Raw genomic sequence first — 27,166 nt, forward strand, 5'->3', positions numbered from 1 at the left:
CGTTCCACCTTGTTTTTCTTCTAAAAGTTCTTCCATTCAACTATAGTTAACGACTGCCTAATACGTCAGTTCTTTATTTTTGTTTATTTTGCCTTGAAATTAACGTAATAAAAAGACAATCTAATCCTTGTTCAAAGAGTATTAGAGTTTCTTTTTGGCTGCTGCGTGTTTTCATTGGACTGTGGTTTACACACAGACACAGAGGTACAAGTGTACAGCATACACACACACACACCGCGATGTGTCTTCCAAAGTATAAAATCAAACATAATATTATTCATTCAGCATTTCATGCAAACTCTCTTTAATTTTCTTCTCACCACTAAGTAATTCAGAGAGTTTAACTACGCATGATTGCTATTCTCCAACCTGGTGCCCTCTAGATGTGTTCAATTTCAATTTTCATAAGCATGAGAGCTGAACACTAGGACAAAAGGACGGTAAATTAAGGAAGACAAATGTATCTCATCGAAAATAACTCAAATTTTGCTTTATAACACTTTCAATTGTTTCAGTGTTACAGTACCCAGTGAAAATTATGACTTCCTAAAGCTCTCCATTTATTTATTTATTTATCCATCCAATTTATATGGCCACCCATCTCAACAAGTGACTCTGGGAGGCGAACAAAATTAAAATAAATTCAAAACAATTACAAAGGTTGCCAAGGTTAAAATACAAAGCACCTTTGCAGCTCAAGTCTATGCAATAGCTGTGTATGCATTTCATCACAGTTTGCAGAACAGTCACTGGATCGTCACACTAAGCCATTATATTCGGCTCATAAACCACAATGGCTAGTTCACACAGCACGCTATGGCAAAACCAGGGTGACCACATTGTCATTTCATGTAATGGTTGAACCCAGCCTTTTTAGTAAACTCAGAAGATATGGCTCATGCCAAAGTACATATTGAATTGGCACCCTGTTGCCCTTATGCCAGCCAAAAAAAGCCCTCCGTGGCCATCACTCCATTTAGATAATTTGGACTGTAAGTGGCTGGATTCATACATTACCCTAACCCTAATGAGTCTTGTTTGCTTTTGGATCCCTAGCAGGTTTTGAACCTGGCTACTGTGATTTATTCAACAAACCATGGTTATGCCAACAGTTTAGCACGAAGGGTGAGCCCCGATTGTAATGCAATGGTATTCCGGGTTTTCGAAGTCCTCCCTAGAAATACCACTGATTGGCCCAAGTCCTAAATCTGAGCCTGGCTTCTCCTTAGCCCTGAAGTGACAATTAAAAGTTGTAGGGGATGTAGGAATAATTCAGCTATGCAGAAGCTTAGACTAGCCAGCTTCCAGAACACGTTTCTATTCAGCAGTGTGTATGCTACAACTGCTCACCGAGCCATTTAGTTCTTACTGCTACAGAGCAAAACCACCTTTACTCAGACTTTCCGGGTCATGAATCATTCAAACCTGAATTTCTATTATCCCAACTTTCACCAAGCAGGCATCTAACAGTCCTGGAAGGTTCTCTCTCTCTGCATATAACTGTAAGGGAAAGCGAAATGATGAAGGGCATCCTTTGACAGGACAAACTTGGGATGTGCTACAAGCTGATGGGGCTGTGTAAAACCATTGAAAAAGATGTTTCAAAAGCAGCAGGCTTCCCAAAGCACTTCTTTTGGCATCATTAAAGCAACTGCATCATTGCTGCTTCTGGCTATCTCCATCCGTGTGTGTGGGCGCAGCCACTTCACTTTGCTGGGGGGGGGAAAGCAAAGCAGCTGTGCTGGCACATGCGTGTGGGGACAACCAGGGGCAGCTTCTGGGGCAGCTGTACAAGCTTTGTGAATGACACAGCTGCTTAAACCATTGAAAAAGAGACGCTTTGCAAACATTCCAATGCATTGGAATGCCAATTCACAGGCACAGCCCTACTAGCTATAACTAGTAGGGGAAAATTACATTCCATCTTGCATAAAACTTTCTGCAGAAGTTCCTAGCTGCCTGCTCTCACATGCACTGCTTGATCACTTATAATTCTGGCTTACTAGACAACCCCCCCCCGATTGTTTGCATGAAACGGCAAGCCAAGATACTTGGCTTACAGCGTTAAGGTACGTGACATGTCTTTGCCCTTCCTAAACAAATAAACCAATCACAAGCTGAGGTCTTTGCATTACACTCAAGCTAGCCAGTTTCCTCAATGAACAATAAGCTTGGATGCATTGCTGTTCAGCATCCTGTTTGTCAGGAACAGCAAAGTAGAACTGCAGGTTCAGATGCACCCCAAACACCAGTTCCTCGTTTCTTTATCTGGTCATCCAAGTGGTAATAAAGCAGGAGAATCCAGCAGCCGTCGTACACTCACACACAACTCATTCACACTCTGCTGGGAATCCTTATTTGTATGTGTGAATATAACCCTACACTCTTATTCTTCTTTAATAGTTTTACTTTTTATTTTGCTGATCACAGGAGAACAGGAAAAAGGTTATTCCAAGTTTGGTTTTTAGCACTTCAATAACCATAATACAAGTCCTCCTGAAGAGGCCATAATACACATTTATTTAGCTTTTCATTTAGTCCTCCCTTGTATTAGATCAGTGTTTCTCAACCTTGGAGCTTTAAGATGTGTGGACTTCAACTCCCAGAATTCCCCTGCCAGCCATGCATTCTGGGAGTTGAAGTCCTCGCATCTCAAGGTTCCCAAGGATTAAAAACACTGTATTAGACACTCAGGAGCAACATGGCCTGTGTGGCACACTAATTAAAACAAAATGAACACAATAAACTATCAATAAAAGAGCAACACAAAGTCTCTATTAAAAAAAAGTAACCAATCCAGGGATTAAGACCATACCACAGCCATTTCAAAATACAGAGAGCCACAAAATTATGTTCATTAAAAAAAAACCCTGCACCACAGTGCAAATATGAAACAATACCTAGGTTTAAGCATCCTGCTAAACCACAATGTAGCTGTTTGCTTTTCGGCATCTCTAAACAATGGTTTGGGGGTTACCATCATATCACAGTAAGGCCACGATTCTTAAAATATCCCATGGTTTAGTACAACACTAAAAGATCTTAAATATATTGAGAGCCAGTTTGGTCTAGTGGTTAAGGCAATGGGCTAGAAACCGGGAGACCGTGAGTTCTACTCCCACCTTGGGCACAAAGCCAGCTGGGTGACTGGGCCAGTCACTCTCTCTCAGCCCTAGGAAGGAGGCAATGGCAAACCGCTTCGGAAATCTTGCCAAGAAAACTGCAGGGACTAGTCCAGGTAGAGGATCGGACACAACTGAACAGAGATAGAGGGAGGGAGAGATCAGGGAAGGGTTGAGGTAGAAAAAGACCCCCAAGTCAAGAAATGACTTCTTGCAATTCACCTCAGATTCGGGGATTAAAAAGAGACGAAGTTGAGGAAAGGATTAAGATAATTACTCAACAGAAAGAAGGGCGGAAGGCATAATTGTTTGTTTTCATTGCCTTCCTTTTCCTCTTTTGTACTATAGCTTTGTTTTGTTTTGTATACTTGTACCCTACTGAAAAATTCTAATAATATCTATACATACAAATACACACACACACACACACACATACAATCATACAAATCACAGTCTGGTTTCCATAAGCCCAAACCTAACCATAAGCAACACTTTGATTTCGCTCGCTGTGTAAACCCAAGATACATAATGCCGGACAGGACAAAGAGGGGGGCCCTCCTTCATCCACTGCCAACTGCCCCCAAGGGAGTAGCTCAAAGTCCAAGACTGGTTCCCTTTGTAACCTCAAACATCACAACAAGCACCCTTTCCTCCTTCAAAGCCTGCCTTTACACACAGAAAGGAAATAGCAACAAACAATCTGCCCCAAACCCCCACCTACCCATAAATCTTGCAAGGAGCACATCAGGAAGTAGAAAAGAAGTGTTTATGCCTTGCAAAAGGGGAGCCTGCACGAATACAGGAGCTCTTACCTGGCAGGGTCAGGAATTTCAGCTATTCAGAGCATCTGGCCTCCCCACCTCCACCCCAAAACCCAGGCAACATGGCCTGGGCAGCCCTGAGTTCATCCTGGTGCTGCAGAGAATGGATCCTCAGACACAGGGCACTTCCACAGCCTTACAAAGGAGACCGGTCCATTTTACAACAGTCACTGAAAGAGGAACTTTGAATCAGCCAGGTTGCTTTGCCCCAGCCTTTTTTCCACCGCTTTCGAAGAGGGGACCCGTGGCGATCAGAGGAGGCCTCAGCAAACACAGGGCACTTTACCAAGAACGAGGAGAAAGGATTATTTTAGGTATAGATGTAACCCTCCCACTCCGAAAATTTCACAAACAAAGCTGTCTAAAAGATCCAAGACACTATGAACTGGATACAGAAATTCACAAAATTAAAATATATAGATACAGGTATAGCACAGAGCAGGGTTTCTCAACCAGGGTTCCGTGGGACCCTCGGGCTCCGCGAGAGGTCTCTAGGGGTTCCCTGGGAGATCATGATTTGTTTTAAAACTTACTTCAAATTTGGGCAACTTCTCATGAAAGAGGTAAGTTTCATTCTTTATTTTTAGTTTAAGAACACTGTTAGTGCAGATATACAGGCCTACCCATGAAACGAATATAATAATTTTGTAACTTCTGGCCTATATTTGAGCCTGAATGTGGTTTCAGGGGTTCCCTGAGACCTGAAAAATATTTCAAGGGTTCCTCCAGGGTCAAAAGGTTGAGAAAGTCTGGTATAGAAAGCCAGTTTGGGATACAGGTTAAGGCATCAGGCTAGAAACCGGGAGACTGTGAGTTCTAGTTCCGCCTTGGGCACAAAGCCAGCTGGGTGACCTTGGGCCAGTCACTCTCTCTCAACCCTAAGAAGGAGGCAAGGGCAAACCACTTCCGAAAAACCTTGCCAAAAAAACTGCAGGAATTTGTTCCGGCAGTCTCTGAGAATCCAACATGACTGAACAAATTAAAAAAACACACACAGAGTATATTCTTTCCACGGGATAAGAAGATTTGTTATACATTTGGAGAATGATTTTGCACTGTCTAAAACAGGTGCCTTAGCCTACTTTAACATTAATGAAGCTGGGTATTGGTTTAAAATAAAAACTAGAACATCAATTCCTACACAGATTAATATAAATTAAGCACTTTGGAATGTATCATTTCTCTGCTGTCATTTAATTTGCTGCCTGCTCAGCTGGACTTTCCTTCCCCCCAAAACTCCGGCCACCAACTGCTCTAGAAAGGACCGCAGAAATTTATTTTAGAATATTTATTGCATTTTTATTTACACTTGTGTAAACCATAAGATTTTGGGGGGAGGACTATTATTCTGAAAAGTGAGATAAAACGGTAATAAATAAAATGGAAGAGCAGATACCAGCATGTGCCTATTAAACGACTGGATGGAAATTCTTTTTAATTGTTCACTTTTCTTAGCAAGCTAATAAATCAACAAAAACCTATTTGAGATGTGGTCTCTTGCTGCTTTTTCCGGTTGAGTTTTTTAAACAGTTATTAATGCTTTACGAATATTTTTTAAGCATGTGCTTAATTGCCTATATATTTCTAAATTGCCCTTGGAGGAAGGAATTTGGGCTTTCTGAACCATATTGAGTAGAAACAATAATCAATCATTTCTGCATTCTGGCCACATTTCTCTCTTGTCTATTCTTCCAATGGAAACTTCTGAAATTTGACAACTGGAGCATTAGAACATCAAGTATGCAGAGGTCCATCACTAACAGCCTTGGAGTTTCAAGCATTTCTAAGAGATCCATTCAAACCAGGATGCAGAACACTTTAACACCAAAGATGCTCCATTTATTTACCTGACCGTCTACCCCCCACCACTGCAACTTACCTTTTCTAATCTGGCTGGTGAAATTCATTCTTAACAACATTTTAAACAACTCCAGAGAACAAGAGGTCCACACCTGTATCTGTACCTGGCTTCCTTCCCATTCATTTTCACAGAATCTAGGGGTTTACTTCTGGAAGCTGCAAAAAACACCCCCCAAACCTGAGCCGCCCCCCTGCTAGTTTCTTAGAAACAGAAATATTTTAGTCATTACAGGAGGAAACAGAAGGGGTTGCCTTTCAGTTACACCTTCATCAACTCAAGACACAAGTACAATGGAACTTCTAAAGCAAATATGCTACTACTCTCCACCTGCCCCCACAAAGGCAGGCTGTGTTTGGGTCAGATAAACACAATCACTTTGAAGTTCCAAGGGCAACTCATGCCAAATTCTCCTCCCACAGGTCCTATCTTGCAACACGTCCTCAACACAGTCTGAAGACCTGAATGCACAGCATCACAAGCATTGACGCTCAGAGTTGAACCCCTGAATGTTGGGAACACAACTGGAGGTGCAACGAGAAGATTGTCCAAACTGGTACGTTACTCAAGAATCAATTCAACAATTCACCTGGGTTTACAGTGTTTTGTTTCAGACCATCAGTTAGGCGTAAACTAAGTCCCTGCATCCATTTGTGTTCATCTCTCTGCTCCAAACCAAGCAATGGAATACATGGGAGTTAACCCTGATTGTCAGAATTCCTGTTAAAGCTCTCACCCAAAAAATGCAACAAAACATGAACCATGTCTTCCAAACAATCATTTATGTATGAATGCAAAGTTTTGTATATACCTGTAAACTCAAGGCAGTTTTCAACCCCAGGGCAAAACAACTTACAATTCAGAAAGCAACATAAACACGCAAGCAAAACTCACGAGCACAAGGCAGCCTTATCACCTTTAGTGCTCAAATACCCTGCAGCACAACCAAGTCCCAAGAACCAACAATGAAGGCCAGTGTGTTTTCATGGTGAAGGTGCTGGACTAGAAACCAGGAAAATGTGAATTCTAGTCCTCTCTTAGGGGTGACTTTGGCCAGTACTTCTCTCTCAGTCTAACCCAGTGTTTCTCAACCTTGGTGACTTTAAGACAAGTGGACTTCAACTCCCAGAATTCCCCAGCCAGACATACTGCCTGGGGAATTCTGGGAGTTGAAGTCCACCTGTCTTAAAGTCACCAAGGTTGAGAAACACTGGTCTAACCCATTTCACAGGGTTGCTGCTGTGGGCAAAACAGGAGGAGGAAATAATATGAACACTGCCATGGGCTGTAAAAAATAAAAGGGCATGAGTTAAATGAATACCCCAGGCAGCAAGATGTTCCAGAGGGCAAAGTTGGATTCACTTCTTATGAGGTGGGAATCCTTCCGTCAAACGACACAGGGATGGTCCTAAAAACACCGAGGACCCTACCCATGGAGGGCTTCATAGGTGATAACTAGCAGCCCAGGTCAATGGATGACCTCCTTCAGTGATTCTGTATAGATGCCGAATGACACAGCGAAGGCTACGCCCTATAGCATCCCATATTGGAACAGCCAAAGACTCAACCATTTCTGCCCCAGGCAGTCGCTGGAACTGCCCAATTTGGAATAAGTGAGACCACGGGAGAACAGTGGCCTCCAATCCCCATCTTTGTCAGAAGGCTATCACAGTTGATGCGCTCAAATGCCATCAAGAGTTTTAGTACGACCAGGAAGGGCACACTCCTTCCATCTAGGTCCCACAAAAGTCATTCACCAGGACGACCAATGCCATTTCTATTCCACACCCCAAAGGACAGAGATCCAGAAAACCCATTCCCTGTAGCCCCATCTGTAATTCAAAGGGTCCATCATAAGCCCTGCTGTCTTCTCCAAAACCTTTCCCAAGAAGAGAGGGTCAGATGCGGCCCATGGCTGGATTGAGAAACAGCCTCTCTGAAGTGGAAGACTATCACTGCCGCTCCTTTTGAGCAGACTGCACTGCAACGTCTCTCAGACAGGCACCAACCAACTTCCACAGAGCGCGCTAAACACCCCCGTGGCCTCGACAAGCTCAAAAAATCCCAGACAGCCTCACAAAACACGAGTCTTCTTGATCAGTCCCTGTGAGCAGTTTTATCTACAAAAACCTTCACAGACGTGTCCCAAAGGTCTGCAAAACAATCTTCACCCTTGCTGAAGGTGACTTCGAACTCAGCGTCTCAACTGAAATCTGCAGGCACAATAAAAAAAAAAAGTGCATACTTTGATGCAATTATTGCCATGATACTTTCCTGAACGTGGATATCAAACTGTCTTCATTTTCCTCTGGTGTCATACTAGCAGTCTTTTCACTTGCATTATTTCTTACAACTCCTCATTCTTCTCAGTAATTCTGGCTCCACCCAGGCCTTCGGCAAAGGAGAGGGAGACCCCTCATTTGCCCAGTCTTTGAGAGTTGGGTGGCATGCAATTATTATTATTATTATTATTACTGGAGCCCATAGGGATTTGTGAGGAGACACTCTAGTGCAATGCCCCCACGGCCTCTGCATTTCAAGGATCTGAAGGATGTGTGGTGGAACCACCTGCAGGGTCACTGAGGAATTCCCTAAGTACTTTCAGAAAATTCAGAGGGTTCCTCAGGCACCGAGGGCAGACCATCTTGATCAAAAGGTCCAGTGCGTGTGAATCAGCAAGTAATCTGACCACAGCAAAGGATTAAGAACAATGTTCTTTACCTTCTGATCATGTTACACCTACTCCAACCTAAATGCCAGATCCACCAGGTGGCTGCCTCTGCCAGGCCTGTGATCGCTTGGAACAAAACCAGGGTTACCATGGAGATTCAAGTTTCCCAGCACCCAAAGTCCAGGAGATTCACCAAGAGTCCCACAACAAGATACAGAAGGTTAGGGCCAGAGCCAGGCCACAGGATGGTCAATAGAGTAGCAACAGCCCCAGCCCATCCCTGAGGCCTAATGTAGCATATAGGTATTTCCACCTGGTAGGCAGGGCTTCTGGTCATTAGCAAAGTCTCACAATCATCGCCATGCCTCCTTCCCCAGCTGTGGCAAGAAGTCTCCTGGCACATCCAAAATACTGGGCAGATTTTGGACAGAGCTACATCCCCATTCTTTCCCAATCAGGTCTCCATGATTCAGGCTAGACCTGCAAATCCTTCCTTTAGCATCAACCAAATCTCCTTCTTCCTAAGATGCGATTTCATGAACTATTTCAATTTAGATCTGTTAATATGGTTTTCTACTACAGATTAAGGTTACTATGGTAACTAATCATTTTGGCCGGGTGAAGATGTTGAATTTAATTGTCCCCTTTTCACCTGTTAATGGTTGTATTGCCTAAGGGAGGAACTTGCCTGAACTTGTTTTAGTTTCAGTTTCCCTTCTGTGTAGGCTTGCAGAGAATATGCAGCTGAGAGAACTCTCTCCTCTCAGCAAACAGCCTTTAAATATATTTGTTTTCTGTAAATAAATTATTTTTACAGAAATGCCTGGTGTGTGACTTTTCTGATCTCTCCTAGGCCAAAATGCTTTCTAGCACTCTGCCAACAAGATCTTCATCACGAGATCCCAGGGCTGCAGATGAGACCAGGAAAGTCAAGAAAAACCTCAGAAGAAAGCAATGGCAAATGGCACACCAACTTTTGCAATGGAGCAAATAAAGTCTAATTGCTTTGGCCAATCGTAGAAAACACTATTTCTCCAGCAGAATTGTAAGACCAAACTAGAGGAACCATTTGTTCTGCCACTTCCCATCTTAACATATTTAAGGGACACAACCACAACGCCAATACTCTGCAGAGGAACCTTAAGTTAGCCATTCTGCCAAACGAAGTCTCAGAGACTTTCAAAAGCAAAAAAAACAAAAAAGGACTGCCTTCCTATAAGGTGCCATGGCACCTTATCCAGGATTCAATGCACTAAGATCCCCCTTAAGAGGACTTCGGGTCTCTGGGGCCTTAAAGCACAGAAAATCATTAATAAGTAGGGGGTGGGCAATGAGGTTTCCATGTCCTCCCCTTAGAAAGCTGAGGGAGAGGCTATGCCCCGTTGAGCATCTGCATGTGTGCGCACATATAAATGCATGCATGCCCATGTGTTTGCACACCCGGCCTCCAGGACAACACTGAATGTGGATTCCAGCTGCCCACCCTGTTCAGTGTACTGAATCCAGGTCACTTTTCCAATTGTAGAACGCATGCCTCCTACAGCGGTGCTTAAATGCTTGCGAGCCCTTTTGAATTTTCCATACTTAAATATGACCTAAAATGCGATGTGTTCTCCGCACAAGCCCTAAAACTAGACAAAGAGAAGTCAACTGGACGAGTGAGTCAAAAACATTGTTTGTTCATTGATTTATTGAGGAAAATGATCCAAAGCTACATATTTGGGTGTGGCAAAAGCATGCAAAACTTTGCTTTTGGGAACTGGTGTGGCTCCCTTGGGCAGCGATAACTGCAACTAAACATTCCCAAAAACTGCTGCTCAGTCCTACACATTGGCTTGGAGGAATTTTTGCCCATTTCTCCTTACAGCATAGCATCAGCTCAGGGGTGTTGGTGGGCATCCTTGCATGAACTGCCCGCTCCAGGTCCTTCCAGAACATTTCTATAGGATCAAGGGCAGGACTTTGACTTGGCCATTCCAAAACATTAACTTTCTTCTACTTTAACCGTTCTTTGGCCATATGACAAGTATGTTTTGGGTCCCTTATCCTGCTGCATGACCCACTTTCTCTTGAGCTTCAGTTCAGAGATAAACCTGATGACGTTTTCCTGTAGAATTTGCTGGTGCAATTCAAAACCCATAGTTCCATCAATTATGGCAAGCCACCTTGGTCCAGAGGCAGCAAAGCAGGCCCAAACCATGATGGTGCCACCACGTTTCACAGATGGGATAAGGTTCTTACGCTGGAATGCAGTGTTTGCCTGTTGCCGGGCATAACGCTTTTCATTCAAGCCCAAAAGTTCTATTCTGGTCTCATCCATCCACAGAACATTCCTCCAATAGCCTTCGGGCTTGTCCTCGTGGTCTTTTGCAAACTGTACATGGCCAGCAACACTCTTTTTGAAGTGGTAGCGACTTGCTCCTTGCAACCCTGCCATGCACGCCATTATCGTTCACTGTTCTCCTGATGGTGGTCTCATGAACTCTGACATTACCAATGCAAAAGATTTTTTTAAATGTTTTATCCCTTTATTTTTTTTATAAATAACTCAAGGCGGCGAATGTACCTAATACTCCTTCCTCCTATTTTCCCCACAACAACCCTGTGAGGCGAGTTAGTTCTTTGTTACCCTGAGCATCTTTGAGACCTCCCAAAACATTACACATCTTGTTCTTGGTGCGATCCTGGTTGGTCGAACACTCCTGGGAGGGTAACAGGAGTGTTGAACTGCCTCCATTTGTACACGACTTGCCCGTCCGTAGACTGGCGGAGTCCAAACTCTCTGGAAGTAGTTTTGTAGCCTTTTTCCGCCTGGTGAGCATCAACAGCTATTTTGATCTTCAAAAATCTCCTTTGTTTGAGCCATGACACACTCCCACATACTGTACCTGGGTTGTGATGATCAGACTTTGATAGCAAATACCCAGAATTCTGTTCTTTAAGTAAGGCAGGACCTCCCACACTCACACCTGATTATCATCCCATTGACTGAAAGATCTGGCTCTAATTTCTCCTTCAGATGAATGGATAACCTAGAGCAGGGCTTCTCCACCAGGGTTCCGTGGCACCCTCGGGTTCCGCAAGAGGTCACTAGGGCTTCCCCAGGAGATCACGATTTATTTAAAAAATTGTATCAAATCCAGGCAACTTCACATTAAAGAGGAAAGTTTCATTCTCTTTTAGTTTCAGAACACTGTTCATGCATATATGCAGGCCCACCCATGAAACGAATATAATAATTTGGTATTTTCTGGCCTCTATTTGAGCCTGAATGTGCAGGGGTTCCTGAGGCCTCAACAATATTTCAAGGGTTCCTCCGGGGTCAAAAGGTTGAGAAAGGTTGATCTAGAGGTTCACTTACTTCTGCCAGAGACAACTATGTAGCTCTGGATCCTTTTCCTCAATAAATCAATGAACAAGTCTACTGTTTTAGATTCCTTTGTCCAAGTGGGTTCTCTTTAAACAGTTGTAGGACTGGTGGGGAGAAGAGATCACGTTTTAGCTTGTGTTCATACAGGAATGTCGAAAATTCAAAAGAGGTCACAAACCTTTAAGCACCGATGTAGACAGCGGAAGTTACCAGGGCTACCACAACTGCTATTGCTACACAGCTCAGCCTTGTTTTAAATCTGGAAAGCTTAGAAAACAAGAGTGTCACTGCTCTATATTTTGTTTTAATAGCGAGACTGTTCAAATAGTGAAGATAGGAGGAAGTCAGGAAGGTCAGGGCTGTTTGCAGATGCAGAGCAGCAAGTGCATCAAGCAGCATGCGTCTTGGCCTCTCGCACAGACACAGAACCACAGTATCTTCTCTGGCCAGCCCTCGGCTCCCCTGGACCTCCACTCCGAAAAAACACTGTCCTCACCAGCAGCAAGCTTCCAAACGCAGCGGAGGCCCAGCCCTTTCGGGCTGCATTCTCAGTTCACACTTCTAAGTAAACAAAGCTATCGTGCAGTGTCATCAATCACAGGGCTGCACATGATAACATTCTCCCCATAACTTAAAAAAAAAAAGCTATTTGTTGGCCTCATGTACAAACAAAGTCAACGAAAGTCACTCCAAAACAGGAAAAGGGAAGGAAAACAAAGGGAAAGAGATGTGATTTTAAGTGCCCAGGACAAACTCCCTAAGCAGAAGAAAAGTCACGATTTCACCACTCAAGATCTGTAACTGGAAATAAGCTTCAGTTAACAGGGATGCTTCTTCAGAGGATCGTCCCGCCTGAGACCCGAGTTTCCAAGAAGCTTCCTTTTACTGGATGTGAATGGACACCCAGGGCCGCAACTGGGGTCTGTGTCACCTGGGGCAAACATGGATGCCACGCCCAATGCCCCGCTTGCCTCCCCCCATTGCGGCCCTGTGGACAGCAAACGATGGTGCGACAAATCTACAATTTAAGGGAGTAACTTGGTGTCCTCCAACTGTTCAGGGTTTCAACTCCTACCAGCCACAAACATTTGCAAGGATTTGTGGAATTCCCAAGCAACAAGACAGCAGAAAGTGTGCTACTCTAACATACGTTAACTAGCTTTAAAATATTTCAGACCTCCAGGCCATTTTTTTTATTTTTGGATTCTGTCATCTAAATTATTCTCAGCGTAAACCACTTCGCAACTTGTTTTCCACAGCCTAAAAATCCTTAGATGTGATTGTGAATGAACATAATCTTTGTGGTTAATAGAAGAGAACATCTGTAGCTCAGGGTTGAACTTGGAGTCCTTGGAGCTCTCTGAGCTTGGTCGTTGCCTTGCAGACGTTTCATGACCAACTAGGCCATGATCATCAGGGCCATCGTGAGGAGGAGGAGGATCAGGACACTAATGATGTTACCAAGACCACCACCACACATGGGTAATCTAAAACACCCTGCTCTTATTAACCAGGTTTTACTATGCATTTTTTTTCCCTCTGAGCAAGGCTTCTGGACTGACTGTAACTAAAATGTTAGTATTATTATTTACTGCCACTGTTCGGTTGGTTGCTTAAAATAATTGTTTGGCTTCTCTTCTATTTTGTTGATTGTTTAAATATCTGCGTTCACGCAATTCATTTAATTAACGGACACATTCCCAAAGCCTCTAAATAAAACAAAACATGTATCACCTTATAGCTTAACATGATGGTCTGGGTCACGTAGCATGCCAAGCTATAATACGGTTTGTATGCTTTTGGCTTGGCAATTGGGATTGTTAGCTATTCAGCATCTTCTGGAAACAATCAATATAAATATATATTGTGATTTGTTATTGTCATTACCCACTCAAAACAAAAGCTATTTAGGTAAATGAAACTACCAGATGAACTTCATCCAAAATACGGGTAGTCCTCACTTAACAGCCACAACAGGGACCAGAAAATTGGTTGTTAAGCAGTGCAGTATTTGAGTCACCATATGACCAATTTTATGATCATTTTTATGACAGTTGTTAAGTGAATCACTGGGTCCAGCTTCCCCAATGGCCTTTTTTTTTGACAGAAACCAGCAAAAAAAGGTTGCAAATCATGATCACATGACCACAGGCTGCAACTGGTCGTAAGTGTGAGCTGGCTGCCAGTGCCCAAATTGCGATCAGGGAACTGCGGGGGTGACGCAACGGTGTGTGACAGTCGTAAGCGTGAGTACAGGTCATAAAGCACTTTTTCTGAGGCCATCGTAAATTCAGACCATCATTAAACAAACGGTTGTTAAGCAAGGACTACCTGTTGAGATCTTTCCTGGTGGTTATAACAGTGGACTAGCTGGACTAGAAACTGGGAGACAGCAAGATCTAGTCCTCCCTCAGGCATGAAAGCTGACTGGGTGGCTTTCTCCCAGCCCCCCCTCTCAGTCCAACCCACCTCGCAGGGTGGTTGTTGTGGAAAAAATAAGGAGCTGGAGCATTAGGCACGTCACCTTGAGCTGTACAAAATAAAGGCAGGATATAAATCTAACAATAATAAAAATAGTTACATTCAGTCCTGTTGTTCTGCTGTAGTAACTGCTAATGCCCCACGTTTGAAAAAAGGTTTACAAAATAAAATCAATGGCTAAAACAGAAACAAATCAATAGTATTCACCACTCTAACAAGATCTTTTAAAAGCAGTTTCTACATCCTGCTCTGCAAGTGACCCTGTGCATCTTCAGAAAAGCAGCTGCCTGAATTTTTAAGGTAGGTTCACATAACACCCTAAACCATGTGTTCTTACTTGCTTGTGCTTAGCACACTACATTAAACCACCTGTTATTCATAAGCCATGGTTTATAATTCAATATATCAGATAAACCGAACCAGCCGTGGTGTATTCAATATATTATTGTTTAGCAAATCATAGCACAGAGTATTACAGATACTCCTCACTTAACAACCACAATTGAGACCAGAATTTCAGTTGCTAAGCGAAGCGGTCATTAAGCAAATCCAACCCAATTTTACGACCTTTTTTTGCAGCAGTCATTAAGCAACTCAACATGGTCATTAAGCAAATCACATGGTTCCCCATTGATTTTGCTTGCCAGAAGCCAGCCAGGAAGGTCGAAAATGGTGATCCTATGACCATGGAGTGGCATGATGGTCATACATGCGAACCAACCACCAAGCACCCAAATTGTGACCATGCAACCACGGGGATGCTGTGACAATCATAAGTGTGAGCACTGGTTGTCAGTTTTTTCAGCACCATGATAAGTCTGAACCATCACTAAACAAATGGTCATTAAGTGAGGACTGCATGTACAGGGATGTTTATAGGGATATATTTTATCCTAATGATAGTAAATCAACTCTTTGGATTCAAATTTATTTTTTTTATTTTCATTTTATTTTATTCCCGCCTTTATTATTTTTATAAACAACTCAAGGCAGCGAACATACCAAATACTCCTTCCTCCTCCTATTTTCCCCACAACAACAACCCTGTGAGGTGATTCAGGCTGAGAAAGAGGGACTGGCCCAAGGTCACCCAGCCGGCTTTCGTGCCTAAGGTGGGACTAGAACTCTCCTACCACGCCTGATTGGCTCTTGGGCTGAGAGAGAGGGACTGGCCCAAGGGCACCCAGCCGGCTTTCGTGCCTAAGGCGGGACTAGAACTCTCCTACCACGCCTGATTGGCTCTTGGGCTGAGAGGGAGGGACTGGCCCAAGGGCACCCAGCCGGCTTTTGTGCCTAAGGCGGGACTAGAACTCTCCTACTATGCCTGATTGGCTCTTGGGCTGAGAGAGAGGGAGTGGCCCAAGGGCACCCAGCCAGCTTTCGTACCTAAGGCGGGACTAGAACTCTCCTACCACGCCTGATTGGCTCTTGGACTGAGAGAGAGGGACTGGCCCAAGGGCACCCAGCCGGCTTTCGTGCCTAAGGTGGGACTAGAACTCTCCTACCACGCCTGATTGGCTCTTGGGCTGAGAGAGAGGGACTGGCCCAAGGGCACCCAGCCGGCTTTCGTGCCTAAGGCGGGACTAGAACTCTCCTACCACGCCTGATTGGCTCTTGGGCTGAGAGGGAGGGACTGGCCCAAGGGCACCCAGCCGGCTTTTGTGCCTAAGGCGGGACTAGAACTCTCCTACTATGCCTGATTGGCTCTTGGGCTGAGAGAGAGGGAGTGGCCCAAGGGCACCCAGCCGGCTTTCGTACCTAAGGCGGGACTAGAACTCTCCTACTACGCCTGATTGGCTCTTGGGCTGAGAGGCAGGGATTGGGCCAAGGGCACCCAGCCGGCTTTCGTGCCTGAGGCGGGACTAGAACTCTCATACCACGCCTGATTGGCTCTTGGGCTGAGAGGGAGGGACTGGCCCAAGGGCACCCAGCCGGCTTTTGTGCCTAAGGCGGGACTAGAACTCTCCTACTATGCCTGATTGGCTCTTGGGCTGAGAGAGAGGGACTGGCCCAAGGGCACCCAGCCGGCTTTTGTGCCTAAGGCGGGACTAGAACGCTCCTACGATGCCCGATTGGCTCTTGGGCTGAGAGAGGGGGACTGGCCTAAGGTCACCCAGCCGGCTTTCGTGCCTAAGGCAGGACTAGAACTCACAGCCACCTGGTTTCTAGCCCATCGCCTTAACCACTTACTATATGTGTTCTCTCATACACCTTTCCCCTCCCAACAGGCTCTTACTAAAACCCTAGTCAGGTTCACACAACACATTGAGTCATATGTGATGATTTGCAAACTGTTTCAGCTTTGCCTGTCTGCCAAACAAGCTAAGCTAAAACTAAACCTATCATATGACAGCTTACAACAAATTACGAACTCCGCAACTGACTGTAATTCTATCGCACATTTAGACCACGTCACTCATGCCAGCAAATGCAGTCTCTGCAGATTTTGTAAACAGAGCGTATTATCTTTATCTATGTCCACAACAATAAAACAAATGAATTCAGTTCCAGGCTTCCTACAACATCCACAGCAATTATTTTAGAAAGCATTTTTCACCTCTGGAAAAATTTGCCAAACTTACCCAAAGCACTTCTCTTTTCTACATTTAAGAAGGTATGGCTCCCATCCTTTAGCAGTGATTCCCAATGGAATTTCCCTCTAAATAAACACAAGACTCTCAAAGTCTCCATACCCTTAAAATTCTCAGAACATTTTTCTGCATTCAAAATACTTTTACCTTTGCTAACGCTCTTAGAAATTATTGCTTGGCCTACTCAAAAGCCCGTGGGTTACTTTTGTGCTATCCGAATTGCAATCCCCAACATGCTTCTTAGAGAATAAGCCAAGAATCACACATGTGCTGAAAAGCTTCTTAAATGACACCAGCAAAATGCGTTTGGGTCCATCTCACTGAATTCAGTGCAAAAACACTTCCCTTAACTGCTACTGGCCAAGATGACAACAAACAGTTCTAAGATCTTTTCTTAAGAAATATTACCTCAAAAGCCATAGCCACAAGAATGTTTTGAAAGGTCTTCAGTACTACTGTTCTTTTAAGGAAGTGTCTTAATATGATGAAATAGTAAAGAACATTCCAGCTCTCAGTATTTATGATCTTGATGATGAAACTGGTATTTTCATTCTCTGTGTAACCAAAGGACAGGTCGCTGATTTTGTGAATTTTACAATTCATTTGGCTAAGCCTCTCTTGGGGTCCTCCACTGTTCGTAAAGAGTTAAGGAGACAGGTTGGGCAAACACATTTTCCCCACCTAAAATGGATCAACTGAGTGAAACCTGCATTTGCAATATTCCTCCCTCCAGAACTGCAGCAAGGTTGTATCCTCCCACTCCTTTCGATTAAGAACTTTCAGATGATCAGTAATTACGCTTCTAGAAACATCCATTTTGATCCTAAGCATATAATTAAAAGAAATTCCCAATTCATTTCAGAAGTACATACCTGATCATAACATGTTTAGGAACAATTGCAAAGTACTTACTTCAGCACTGCTGAAACCCTAAGCCACCCTCAGCAGAAATCAGCGATGTATTGTGCATTTCCTGAGATAAGAGTCTGGCTTTAAACTTGCACTGGCTTTTGAAAGAAAATAGTAACGTTTGGGTTCAGGCTTTATAAGCCTAAGTACTATTTTGTTAATTAAATCCAAAGATGATGAGATGTAAACCTAAAAGCCTTCTACATAGGACGTTGTTCACTTGTTTCTTCCTAGGTTCTGATTTCAAATCAACTTAAAAAGCTATCCTAAAGAATAAAGATGGTCTACATGGGGACAGTTCAGAAAATAGATCCCTGTATTCAGCAAAACATCATCATTTGAAGATGCCCCAGCCGAACAAGTGAAGGTAAATGAAAGAGCTAAGAAGTGAGCCGATGAACAAACAAATCCAGCAACAATTCAGAATAAATCCAACGCTTTCAGAGCATGGTTTGTTAAACAGGTATCAGTCTGATCATTTTAGCCATGAAGAATTGCTTACATGAAGCATCCTCCTCTTTTAGGAGAGACAGTATCTAATACAGGTAAATGTCAACTAGTAATTCTTCTGTGCTGACACTTCTTTAAGTGGAAGTCAACCTAGTAGCTTCCAAATATTTTAGGCAGCTATTACCCAAGTAGCATGAACAATGATAATGAAAGCTATAGTCCCAAGTACCCTTTAGCTGACTTCAGGAAAAACCAAGCAGAATTTGACCTAGTTAGTATTGGGATGGGATGTTGTTAAGAAACTCCAAGACTGCACATTAGACTTGGAATTAGGAAAAAAAATTCCAAAGAAAATTCCAAAACATTTCCCTATTATTGCCAGGGAAACTACATGGAAATATCCATGTACTCATCATAGGTGAGCATGATTCAAAGGAAATATAACGCAGTTGGAAGTACTGAAAAAAGAATCAACAAGATCCCTTTTTCTGTTCAAGTTCTATACAATAGCTCAGGTACTTTTTGCTCCACCATAAACCAGCCAAGCACAATTTAACTTAGGTACAGTGGGCAAATTCATTCTATTCCATGTTGTTGTTTATTCGTTTAGTCGCTTCCGACTCCTTGTGACTTCATGGACCAGCCCACGCCAGAGCTTCCTGTCGGTCGTCAACACCCCCAGCTCCCCCAGGGACGAGTCCGTCACCTCTAGAATATCATCCATCCACCTTGCCCTTGGTCGGCCCCTCTTCCTTTTGCCTTCCACTCTCCCTAGCATCAGCATTCTATTCCATATGATTAATTTAATCATTGATTTAATCATTGATTTAAGGTTCAGTGCACCCTGCAAACCCAACCTCCTGGGTTGTTTTCATAAACCATGGTCAAGTTAATCATGGATGATGTCAACAATTACATCCATTTAAGAACAGATCATCAAATCTAATGCTATAGCCCAGTTAAGTCTACTTAAAGCTGCTTTCAATGCTTTTAAGTGGGAAAAGTGGGAGAATAATACATAATTAATTTTTTTAAAATAAATCCACCTGTAAATCTAGCCTGCTGATTATTTGAAAAGTGTTATTTTATTTAGCAGTTCTATTTATTTCAGCTCAACCCAGCCCTTATATTCTGACTCTAAATAACGGGAACCAGGAAATAACAGGAATCAACCCAGGTCTGGCACTGAAGCGTCTGCAAGAAAGGGACAAGGCTCAATGAGCACCAAGGACTCCACAATCAGGATTTACCAACCAGAGAGAATCATGGGAAAGATGTGGCTTAATCCCATGACTATGGTATAGAGCTGCAGAAATTCTCAAATTCTTACGACATGCCAGTTCCTTCATGCCTTGCTGGCTGCTCTATCTGAGATTGTTTACTACATCCTCTCTTGCACTCAATTATTTGCATGCTTTTGCACCGTAGTATCTAGAGCAGATTCTTAATGTCATTTTTCACCATGTGCTAGGATAAAGGCACCCACTGATTCCTTGCTAATAGTACTTGCCCCTGAAATTTAAGCCCTGACATCCTCAATGCTAGTTTCTTAACAAACATCCACAACAAACCATGAGCTATCCTGTCCTAAGGTACCAAACCATTTTGCAGCATCCAAAGTTAAACCCAAACAATCACTGGTTTGCAAACTGAAGACAGCAGGCCTGATTTCCCAGGAAAAAGAGTTCACTGCTGATTGTATCTCTTGGCAGAGCCCTCTCCAGCTGTTTTACAAAGAAATCCTCAGTCCCTCTATCATTTAGATTCCTGAAAGGTAAAACAATTATTTTAGTGGCAAAACCATTTTACATGCCGGTATCTAAATTACGCAGGGAATTACCTGATCTTCTCTCCCAGAATAACCATGTTTGCTTTATCAGCAAGTGCATTAAGAGATATTGATGTTGATACTATACACATGCACACACAATTACAGCTATAAGGATTTTACTAAGTGTCCAGAGATAGAGATCTAACACGGAGGAGCCGAAACACGGTCTATTAAAACAACACTATTTTAGGGCACCAAACCACCAGCAACTTAGCTTCCCCACATAGAAGCCTCACCACTCAATAAAACAAGGGAGAAGATGGGCTTAGATGCCAACCAGACTATATAGGTAACTTCATAAGGGCATGGGAAGACTGGTTCTGCTCTTTCTGCAACAGCAACCACCTTTCTACACCGCTCCCTTAAGGGCCAAGCCAACGGAGGCATTGTCCCTAAGGACAAACATCACTGGAACTGGGTTTAGGCTTCTCAAAAGTCCAAATGTGAAAGCTGCTTTCTCCACAAAACTCAACAAGCCACACTCACACACAAAAAATAAAAATACACTCTACAGCACAAAGAAAACCCACCTCATGCAAAAATCGTGTTTTCCATTTGAATCCATTCACGATACCTGCCCTCAAACTTCCCAGCAGAACAGGCTTTCACACATTGTATTATTCTATTGAAAATTATTTTCAGCCGTAAACACTGCTGCCAGCCCAAGGGAAGGAAGGAAACAATTCAACAAAAGATGACATCTGACAACGGCATGTAAAATCCACACCCCAAAATCACAAGGGAGGGTCAAGACCAAGTCAGTGAGTTTTGAGGATTTTCTTGAAGGCCTGCAAAGCATTGCTGACCAAACCTCTGATGGAAATTCACTCCCCAACAGGGACACCTCTTCCATAAGGGCCAAGCCAAGTTCCCCCCTTTTCCAATTGACATCCTAATTACTATTTTACCTACCAATCATGCCGCAGATTTCAAAACTATATTAACTGAAGATCACGCAGACAGCCTTCCCATACTATCTTGGTTCCAACTCTTGTGTATTCCTATTTAGGAATGCATGACTTCTTATGACCGAAAATGGAAGAGCAAGTTGTGCCATGACAAGTTCTATGTATTAAAAAAAAAAACCCACATAAAATTAAGACTAGATGTTCCTTCTGTTACAATGAGGGAGAGTAATGTACCATGGACCATGGGGGGCATCTTTTCAAGGGATTATTTTTTCCTTAAAGTCACAAAACAAATTAGCAAGCCAAAGCTTTCTCATTCTTTTCATCAGCTGCAAAAACTGATTCACTCCCAAACAATCCACTCTGATTGAATTTTTTTTTTTTACTGATCAGTGAATATTTAAATATAGTAATGTAAAGCCTGTTTTTTTCTGCTGGCAGTGCAATTGTTAAGAAAACAATGGATAACTAGATCAATAACAACAGCAAATAAAATGCCATTTTATGCACATGCTGTACTTTAAAAGAACTACACCCAGCAGGATATTCTTTTTTATGCATCAGTACACTGTTACTCGCTGAAATCAGTGGGGTTTCTAAGTAGACCTGGACACCACTGTCTGCACTGTTTGTTTACTTGCCTCTTTCTCATTTTACTCCACCTCTAAATGGATTAAAGTTTTGCCATTTCTTCAACCCCCACCCCGGCCCAAATCCTTACGTGCAGTCAAAGATTAAACCTGGACAGAAAAACACCAAACGGGCCGAGAGATCCCCTGCTATTCCCACGGGGAGAGTGTGTTTGGAAGATGAGGTGCGACAAAACCTTTTAGAAATTTGATGTACGACCCACATTTTGACCTTGTAATCCCAAAACGAAGTGATGGAGGCATTGTCCCTAAGGACAAACATAGCTGGAACTGGGTTTAGGCTTCTCAAAAATCCAAATGTGAAACTGCTTTCTCCACAAAACTCAACAAGCCACACTCACACACAAAACACGTTATTGAACCTGACTGTGTCTTCTTTTTCCCTCTATACAAGGAGAGGTCTGCACTAAGGGAAGGGCAGGATCACCCCAGACAATCTGGAGGGTGTAGCCTTCTCCACCCATTTTACTGATTCACAAGCCATCAAAGCAAGTTCTTCCCCTCTGCCCCGCCACCCCATTTACACGGAGGTCATGCTGTATTTTCTCCCACCCACACCTTCTGCCCAAGCAGGAAGACTCCAGCTGTCCAAGGGCAGAGCTTCAGGAATTGCACCAAAGAGGGCCCTGCCCAATTCTCTTTCTCCCCCTCCCCCTTTGTCTTTCAAAAAAAAAAAAAATCAGAACATTTCAGTGAAAAAGAAAGGAGGACAAAGAGGCATCCATCGCCTGCCTATTTTTACGAGCCACAGACCGTGGACGGTGAGTATTCACTGAGTAACATTTTAATTGCAACTTACACATCTTTATATAAATACACGGAGGGTTATATAAAGGCATCCTTCCTTTCTCCCGCATTTACCCTTTGCACAGAGGGAACCAAAGCGGGGGGGGTTGTGTTTTTAAGAGATTCCCCCCAACACCTACGGCCCATCTCACCCAGAAAGGCCCCCCCTCCCAAATCTTTGTCTGCAAGAGAGGCTTCCCCGCACCGGCCGGGGCGCGCGCTCCCCGCCAAACGTGCGCCCCTTCCGACACAAAAGAGCCCCCGCAAAAACCAACCAACAAGGCGGGGGGCTCTCCAAAGCAGGCTCGCCGCCCCGGCCTCCGGAGGGCTCAGCCGCCGGCCCTCCAGGGTCGCCCGCCGGCGGGCGCAGCGCTCCGGGTCCCGGCGCGGCTCTCCTTGTTTACGCAACGGCTGGCTCGCCGGGCGTCTCCGAGCCGCCCCCGGGAAGAAGAGAAAGCCGAGCCGGTTGCAGCGGGCGGCGGGCACGCCTCGCTGCCAAGCCTGGAGCCAAAGCCGCCCCTCTGGGCGGCTCGCGGGGGGCGGCGTGTCAGTGCCCGCCGCGAGTTGCGCGAGGCTGGAAAGGAGGGTCGCGGGAGACCCGGGGGCTGGCGAGGCCGGGAATGCCCAGCTCTGCAGCCCGTCCGCTGAAAAGGGAGGAACCCGCCGGCCTCCCTCCCGAGGGCAGCGGACGCCGCCGGCCGAGCGGCGCCCCGGCACGCTTTCGGGAGCCCGCTCCCACCGGGAAGCCCGCCGGCGCAGCCCCCCATCTCCCGCGGCCTCGGCAGGAGGGCACCGACCGCACCGCCCCCCCGACTAACGCCCGGACGGGCCCGCTCCCTCCCCCTCCCCGCTTCCCAAATACTCACTTCTTCCATTTCCTGGCCGCAGGCAAAGCGCTACCAAGACCACCAGGAGCCCCCTCGATAAGGCCAGGGACCCCCCTCCAACGCCAGGCTTCATTCCTCTGTTTGGTGGTTAGTGATTGGGATCAAAATGGCCTTCGAAGAATTCCAGCAATTCAGTCCTGGGTCTTCGCCCCTTCCGGGGACAAGCAAACAACAACAACAACAACACCGGGGAGGGGGGAGCTTGCAACCCCTCCCCTTCCAAAAAGCCCACCCGCCGACGGGGACGGCAGATGGGAGGAAAGCGGCCGGCGGTTCCTCTCTCCGGCTCCGAGGAAGAGGCGGCCTGCTTTGAGGAGGGGACTCTCTCGGGCCCCCTCGGGGGACGCGGAGCGGCGCGGGGGGGTCCAAGCCCGGTCGGGGGCTCGCCAGGAGGCTCCCGAGCCGCCGCCGCCGCCGCCGCCTTCTCCTCCTCCGGCTACGGCGCGAGGCCGGGGCAGGCTCAGCGCCGCCTGCTCGCCTCCGGGGGCAGCCCGCACGCAGCGCGCCGGGGCGAGCGATCCGCATCCTCGACCTCCATGTTGGCTCGGCCCGGCCCGGCTCCCTCTACCGAACGCGCCCCCGGGGCAGGGCTGGCGGGCGCGGGGCCCGGCGCCTCTCCGGGCACCGCGGGCTCGCAGCGAGGCCGGCCCGGCCGGGGGAGGAGGCGCGCCACGAGCGCCTCAGTCCGAGCGGGAGCGGAAACCGGGCTTCCCGAGGCGGCGGGCTGCTCCGCTGCGACTTGGCCGGAGCCCCGCGGCTGCCTTAAAGCGATCGCGCAACCGCGCCGCGGCCGCCTTCCCGCCCGCTTCCTGCGCCGTCTCCGGCCGGGGGCTCGGCGAGAGGCAAAATCCGGAGCCGCCGCGATGAATGGAGGGCGGGAGGACGGCGAGGCTTCCCCCGCGCCGCCGCCGCCTCCTCCCCGCTCCCCCTCCCCTTTTCCCAGGCTCCTCCGAAGGGGAGGCGACCCGGAGGGAGCCCCGCCGGCCGCCGCGTCCCGGCCCGCTCTCCGCGGGCGCCGCGCTGCTGCCGTCCGCGGGGCGAAAGCGTCGCCGAGGGGCGCCGCGCGAGGGCAGGCCCTTCTCCCACCGCCGCCGCCGCGCCCCTGCCGCGGCCCGGAGCGCCGTCCGCGAGTCCCGCTCGGACGCAGCCCCGCTCTCCAGCCGAGCCCGGGCGGAGCGCGGGGAGGCGCCCGAGGCCGGGGGGAGGAGCGCGGCCCGGGGCCGGCGGGCCGCGCAGGCGGCGAACAAAGCCCGCGAGCCGCCGCCTGTCGGCGGCTTCCCGGCGCGGCTGCGGAGCGGGCGGCGAGCGCGGGCGGCGGATTCGGCGGCGGCGGCCCTCGCCCGTCTCTCCTCCTCCGCCTCCTCCGGGCTGGTCTGCGCGCGGGGCCTCCTCCTGCTGTCGCCGCTGCGGAAGGAGCAGCGCCGCGCGGCCGGTCCCTCCCCCCCCCGCCCGGTCTCGCGCTGGGGAGGGCGGCGGAGGCGCCTTCGCTGCCTGGCGCGGCTCGGGTTGCACCAGCGGGGCGACCGCGCCGGGCTCGCCGCGGCGGCGGCTCGGCGTCCTCGGGGCTGCCGGCTGCTCCCGGGACGCCCCGAAGCGGCGGGGAGGGAGGGAGGCGGGGGGCGGCGGCGAAGAGAGGAATAAAGATAGAGAGGCGCGGAGCGGCGGCGCGCGAGTGGAGAGGCGGCCCCCGGGTCTGCCGCGGGGCCCGGGCAAGCCCGGGATAAGAGCAGGAGCCCGGGAAGGTCGGGCGCCTGGGAACGGAGCCTCCGGGGGCGCGGGGAGCCGAGCGCGCCTGCACGGCGGCGGAGGCGGCGACTCTTGGGCAACGACGCGAGTCGGGGCACGCCGGCCCGGCAGCCCTGGGCCACGCAACCCGCTCCACCGGAATGCGGTGGGTTGGAGACCGGTTTGGCGCGTTGGACAGACCCAGCTCGGGGGGACGGTAAAAGCGGAGCGAGGCATGTCAAGCCAGCCCGTCCGATGCCTTCGATCCAACGAGGTTTCACGTGTCGTGTGAACGCAGCTCAGCAAGCACGGCTGGTTGGGCGGCCACTTCCATCGGTTCGCCAGGCCAGTAACTGCTCCTTTCCTGGCTGGCCGGATGCGCAGACCCCCTCCCCATCCAGTTGTTTGGGTTCCAGCAACACCAGTTACAAACTAATGAGGGTGGCTCTGTTGACTTTAGGTGGGAAACCAAGATTAAAACTCAACCTGACGAGCACACGTGAAGGCAACCAGCTTTTGTGAACTCACCCAGTCTACTAGCAATACATTGACCTGGTTTGTGTGTGGTTTATCCACAGTTTATCCAAATCTGAAGCCACAAAGAAGTTACATTTCTCTTTCAGGTGTTAAGTGACCTTGTATTCTCCCACTGCCCCCAGCCACCCACCCACCATCAAGGGATTTAAATGTAAAGGCCAATAAACCTCTACTTGCCTGAACCTTCAAGGAGTGAAGTGAAAGACTAAGAAGTTACTGGTTATCCGTAATATTCAGAACAGCAGGTGGCTTGACAAACACAGATCTTCACAACCTGTGAGGTAACAACACAACTGAAAGCAGGATTTTGTGGCTGAGTGGCACAATTCTATAGGTAGCCCCCCAAACAAGTCTTGCTAAATTGGCTGGGAGATTAAAAATGAACACCTGTGAAGTGTCTTATTAATTGACCAGCCAGTGTTTAGCAAAATAATTGCAGCCAGAAGAGACACCCCAAAGAGTGAGGAATGCCTCTTCTGACATGATAGCCGACACAAAGCAGAAATGCTTTAAAAAAAAGTATTTTTTTTCCTGTGTGGAATTTATGCAGACCAAATCAGTTTTAATCCATTTCACTTGATAGGGTTATTCAACTGATTCCTTATAAAATGTGCAGCTGGAGATATCCATCAGTAGCATCTGCATATTAAAGCAAGTCAAGTAGACGCTCGTGCAATCCAAAGAAACAGTTTCTGGCTGCCGGTTCGTTCTGTGCAGCTTTGAAATGTACAAATCTTCGTTAACAATTTCAATAAAATCAATGGCTAATGGGATTGAAAGACAAATGGGGAGTCAAGAAACACAGGCCTGGTTTATACAGAACGTTCTTGAGATGGTGCGTTGGGTTTTTGCTTGGCTTGAAATCCAGTCAAGTGTGGTTTGTTCAGTAAGCCACGGTTAAATAAAGATGGCTTAGCTGTCTGTACCACTTTGTGAGTTGAACGTCCTTTGCTCATTCCAACGGATGCATATGAAAAATTAGTCTGAAATCTTGCTGTGCTCACTCCCCAAAGTGGGGAGGAAAAGTCTATAATGCAAATGGTGAAACAAATGTGTAGCTTGAAAGTATTGTGTATTGTGCTGTACTATTAATACCCCCGGGTAACCTGTAAATCTTAACTTCACATGCTGTAAAACATACTCTTGAAAAGTATTTTGAGACTCCATAGCCATGGAGGTGACATCAGGTTTCCCCCTGCATTCCCTCTTGTGTGTTGCTTATGTTCGCTCCTTACAGCTGGTCTTGGAAAAACGGACCACTCACACACTGCCAGCCGAGTAACATTGTAGTCACAAAAGGGTAGAGAAAGGAAGAAGGTTGGGCATGATCCATGTGCCAAGAACACTAAGTTAAAACACAATAATCAATGAGGCAAGCTGAGATCTGCAGATTTTGTTAAGCAACTGAATGGGAACAGCACTTCACCGATAGCCATGCGGATTGAGGATGGTTAAGCTTATTATTTCAAATTGTAAGTCACTTTCTGCCTTGTTAGCAAGCAGCAGAGGTGGCAAGTTTATGGCTGTATTTATCCAGCATTCCTGGCATTGGTTAGCATTTTACAATGC

The 27,166-nt window shown here is 46.6% G+C and overlaps 1 protein-coding gene across 2 annotated transcripts in view; it reads right to left on the reverse strand.

Annotated features, from left to right (window-relative positions):
• IGF1R (insulin like growth factor 1 receptor) overlaps positions 1-23,512 on the reverse strand; it is a 195,791-nt gene extending 172,279 nt beyond the window's left edge. For both annotated transcript variants that reach the window (XM_063314540.1, XM_063314539.1), the window contains exon 1: positions 23,315-23,512. In XM_063314540.1, coding sequence (XP_063170610.1) covers positions 23,315-23,408 — 94 coding nt within the window. In that variant the 5' untranslated portion in view covers positions 23,409-23,512. The remainder of the gene's footprint in view (positions 1-23,314) is intronic.
• Positions 23,513-27,166: the final 3,654 nt, after the last annotated feature.

Source organism: Candoia aspera, chromosome 13, assembly GCF_035149785.1.
Source record: "Candoia aspera isolate rCanAsp1 chromosome 13, rCanAsp1.hap2, whole genome shotgun sequence".
Classification (NCBI taxonomy): Eukaryota; Metazoa; Chordata; class Lepidosauria; order Squamata; family Boidae; genus Candoia; species Candoia aspera.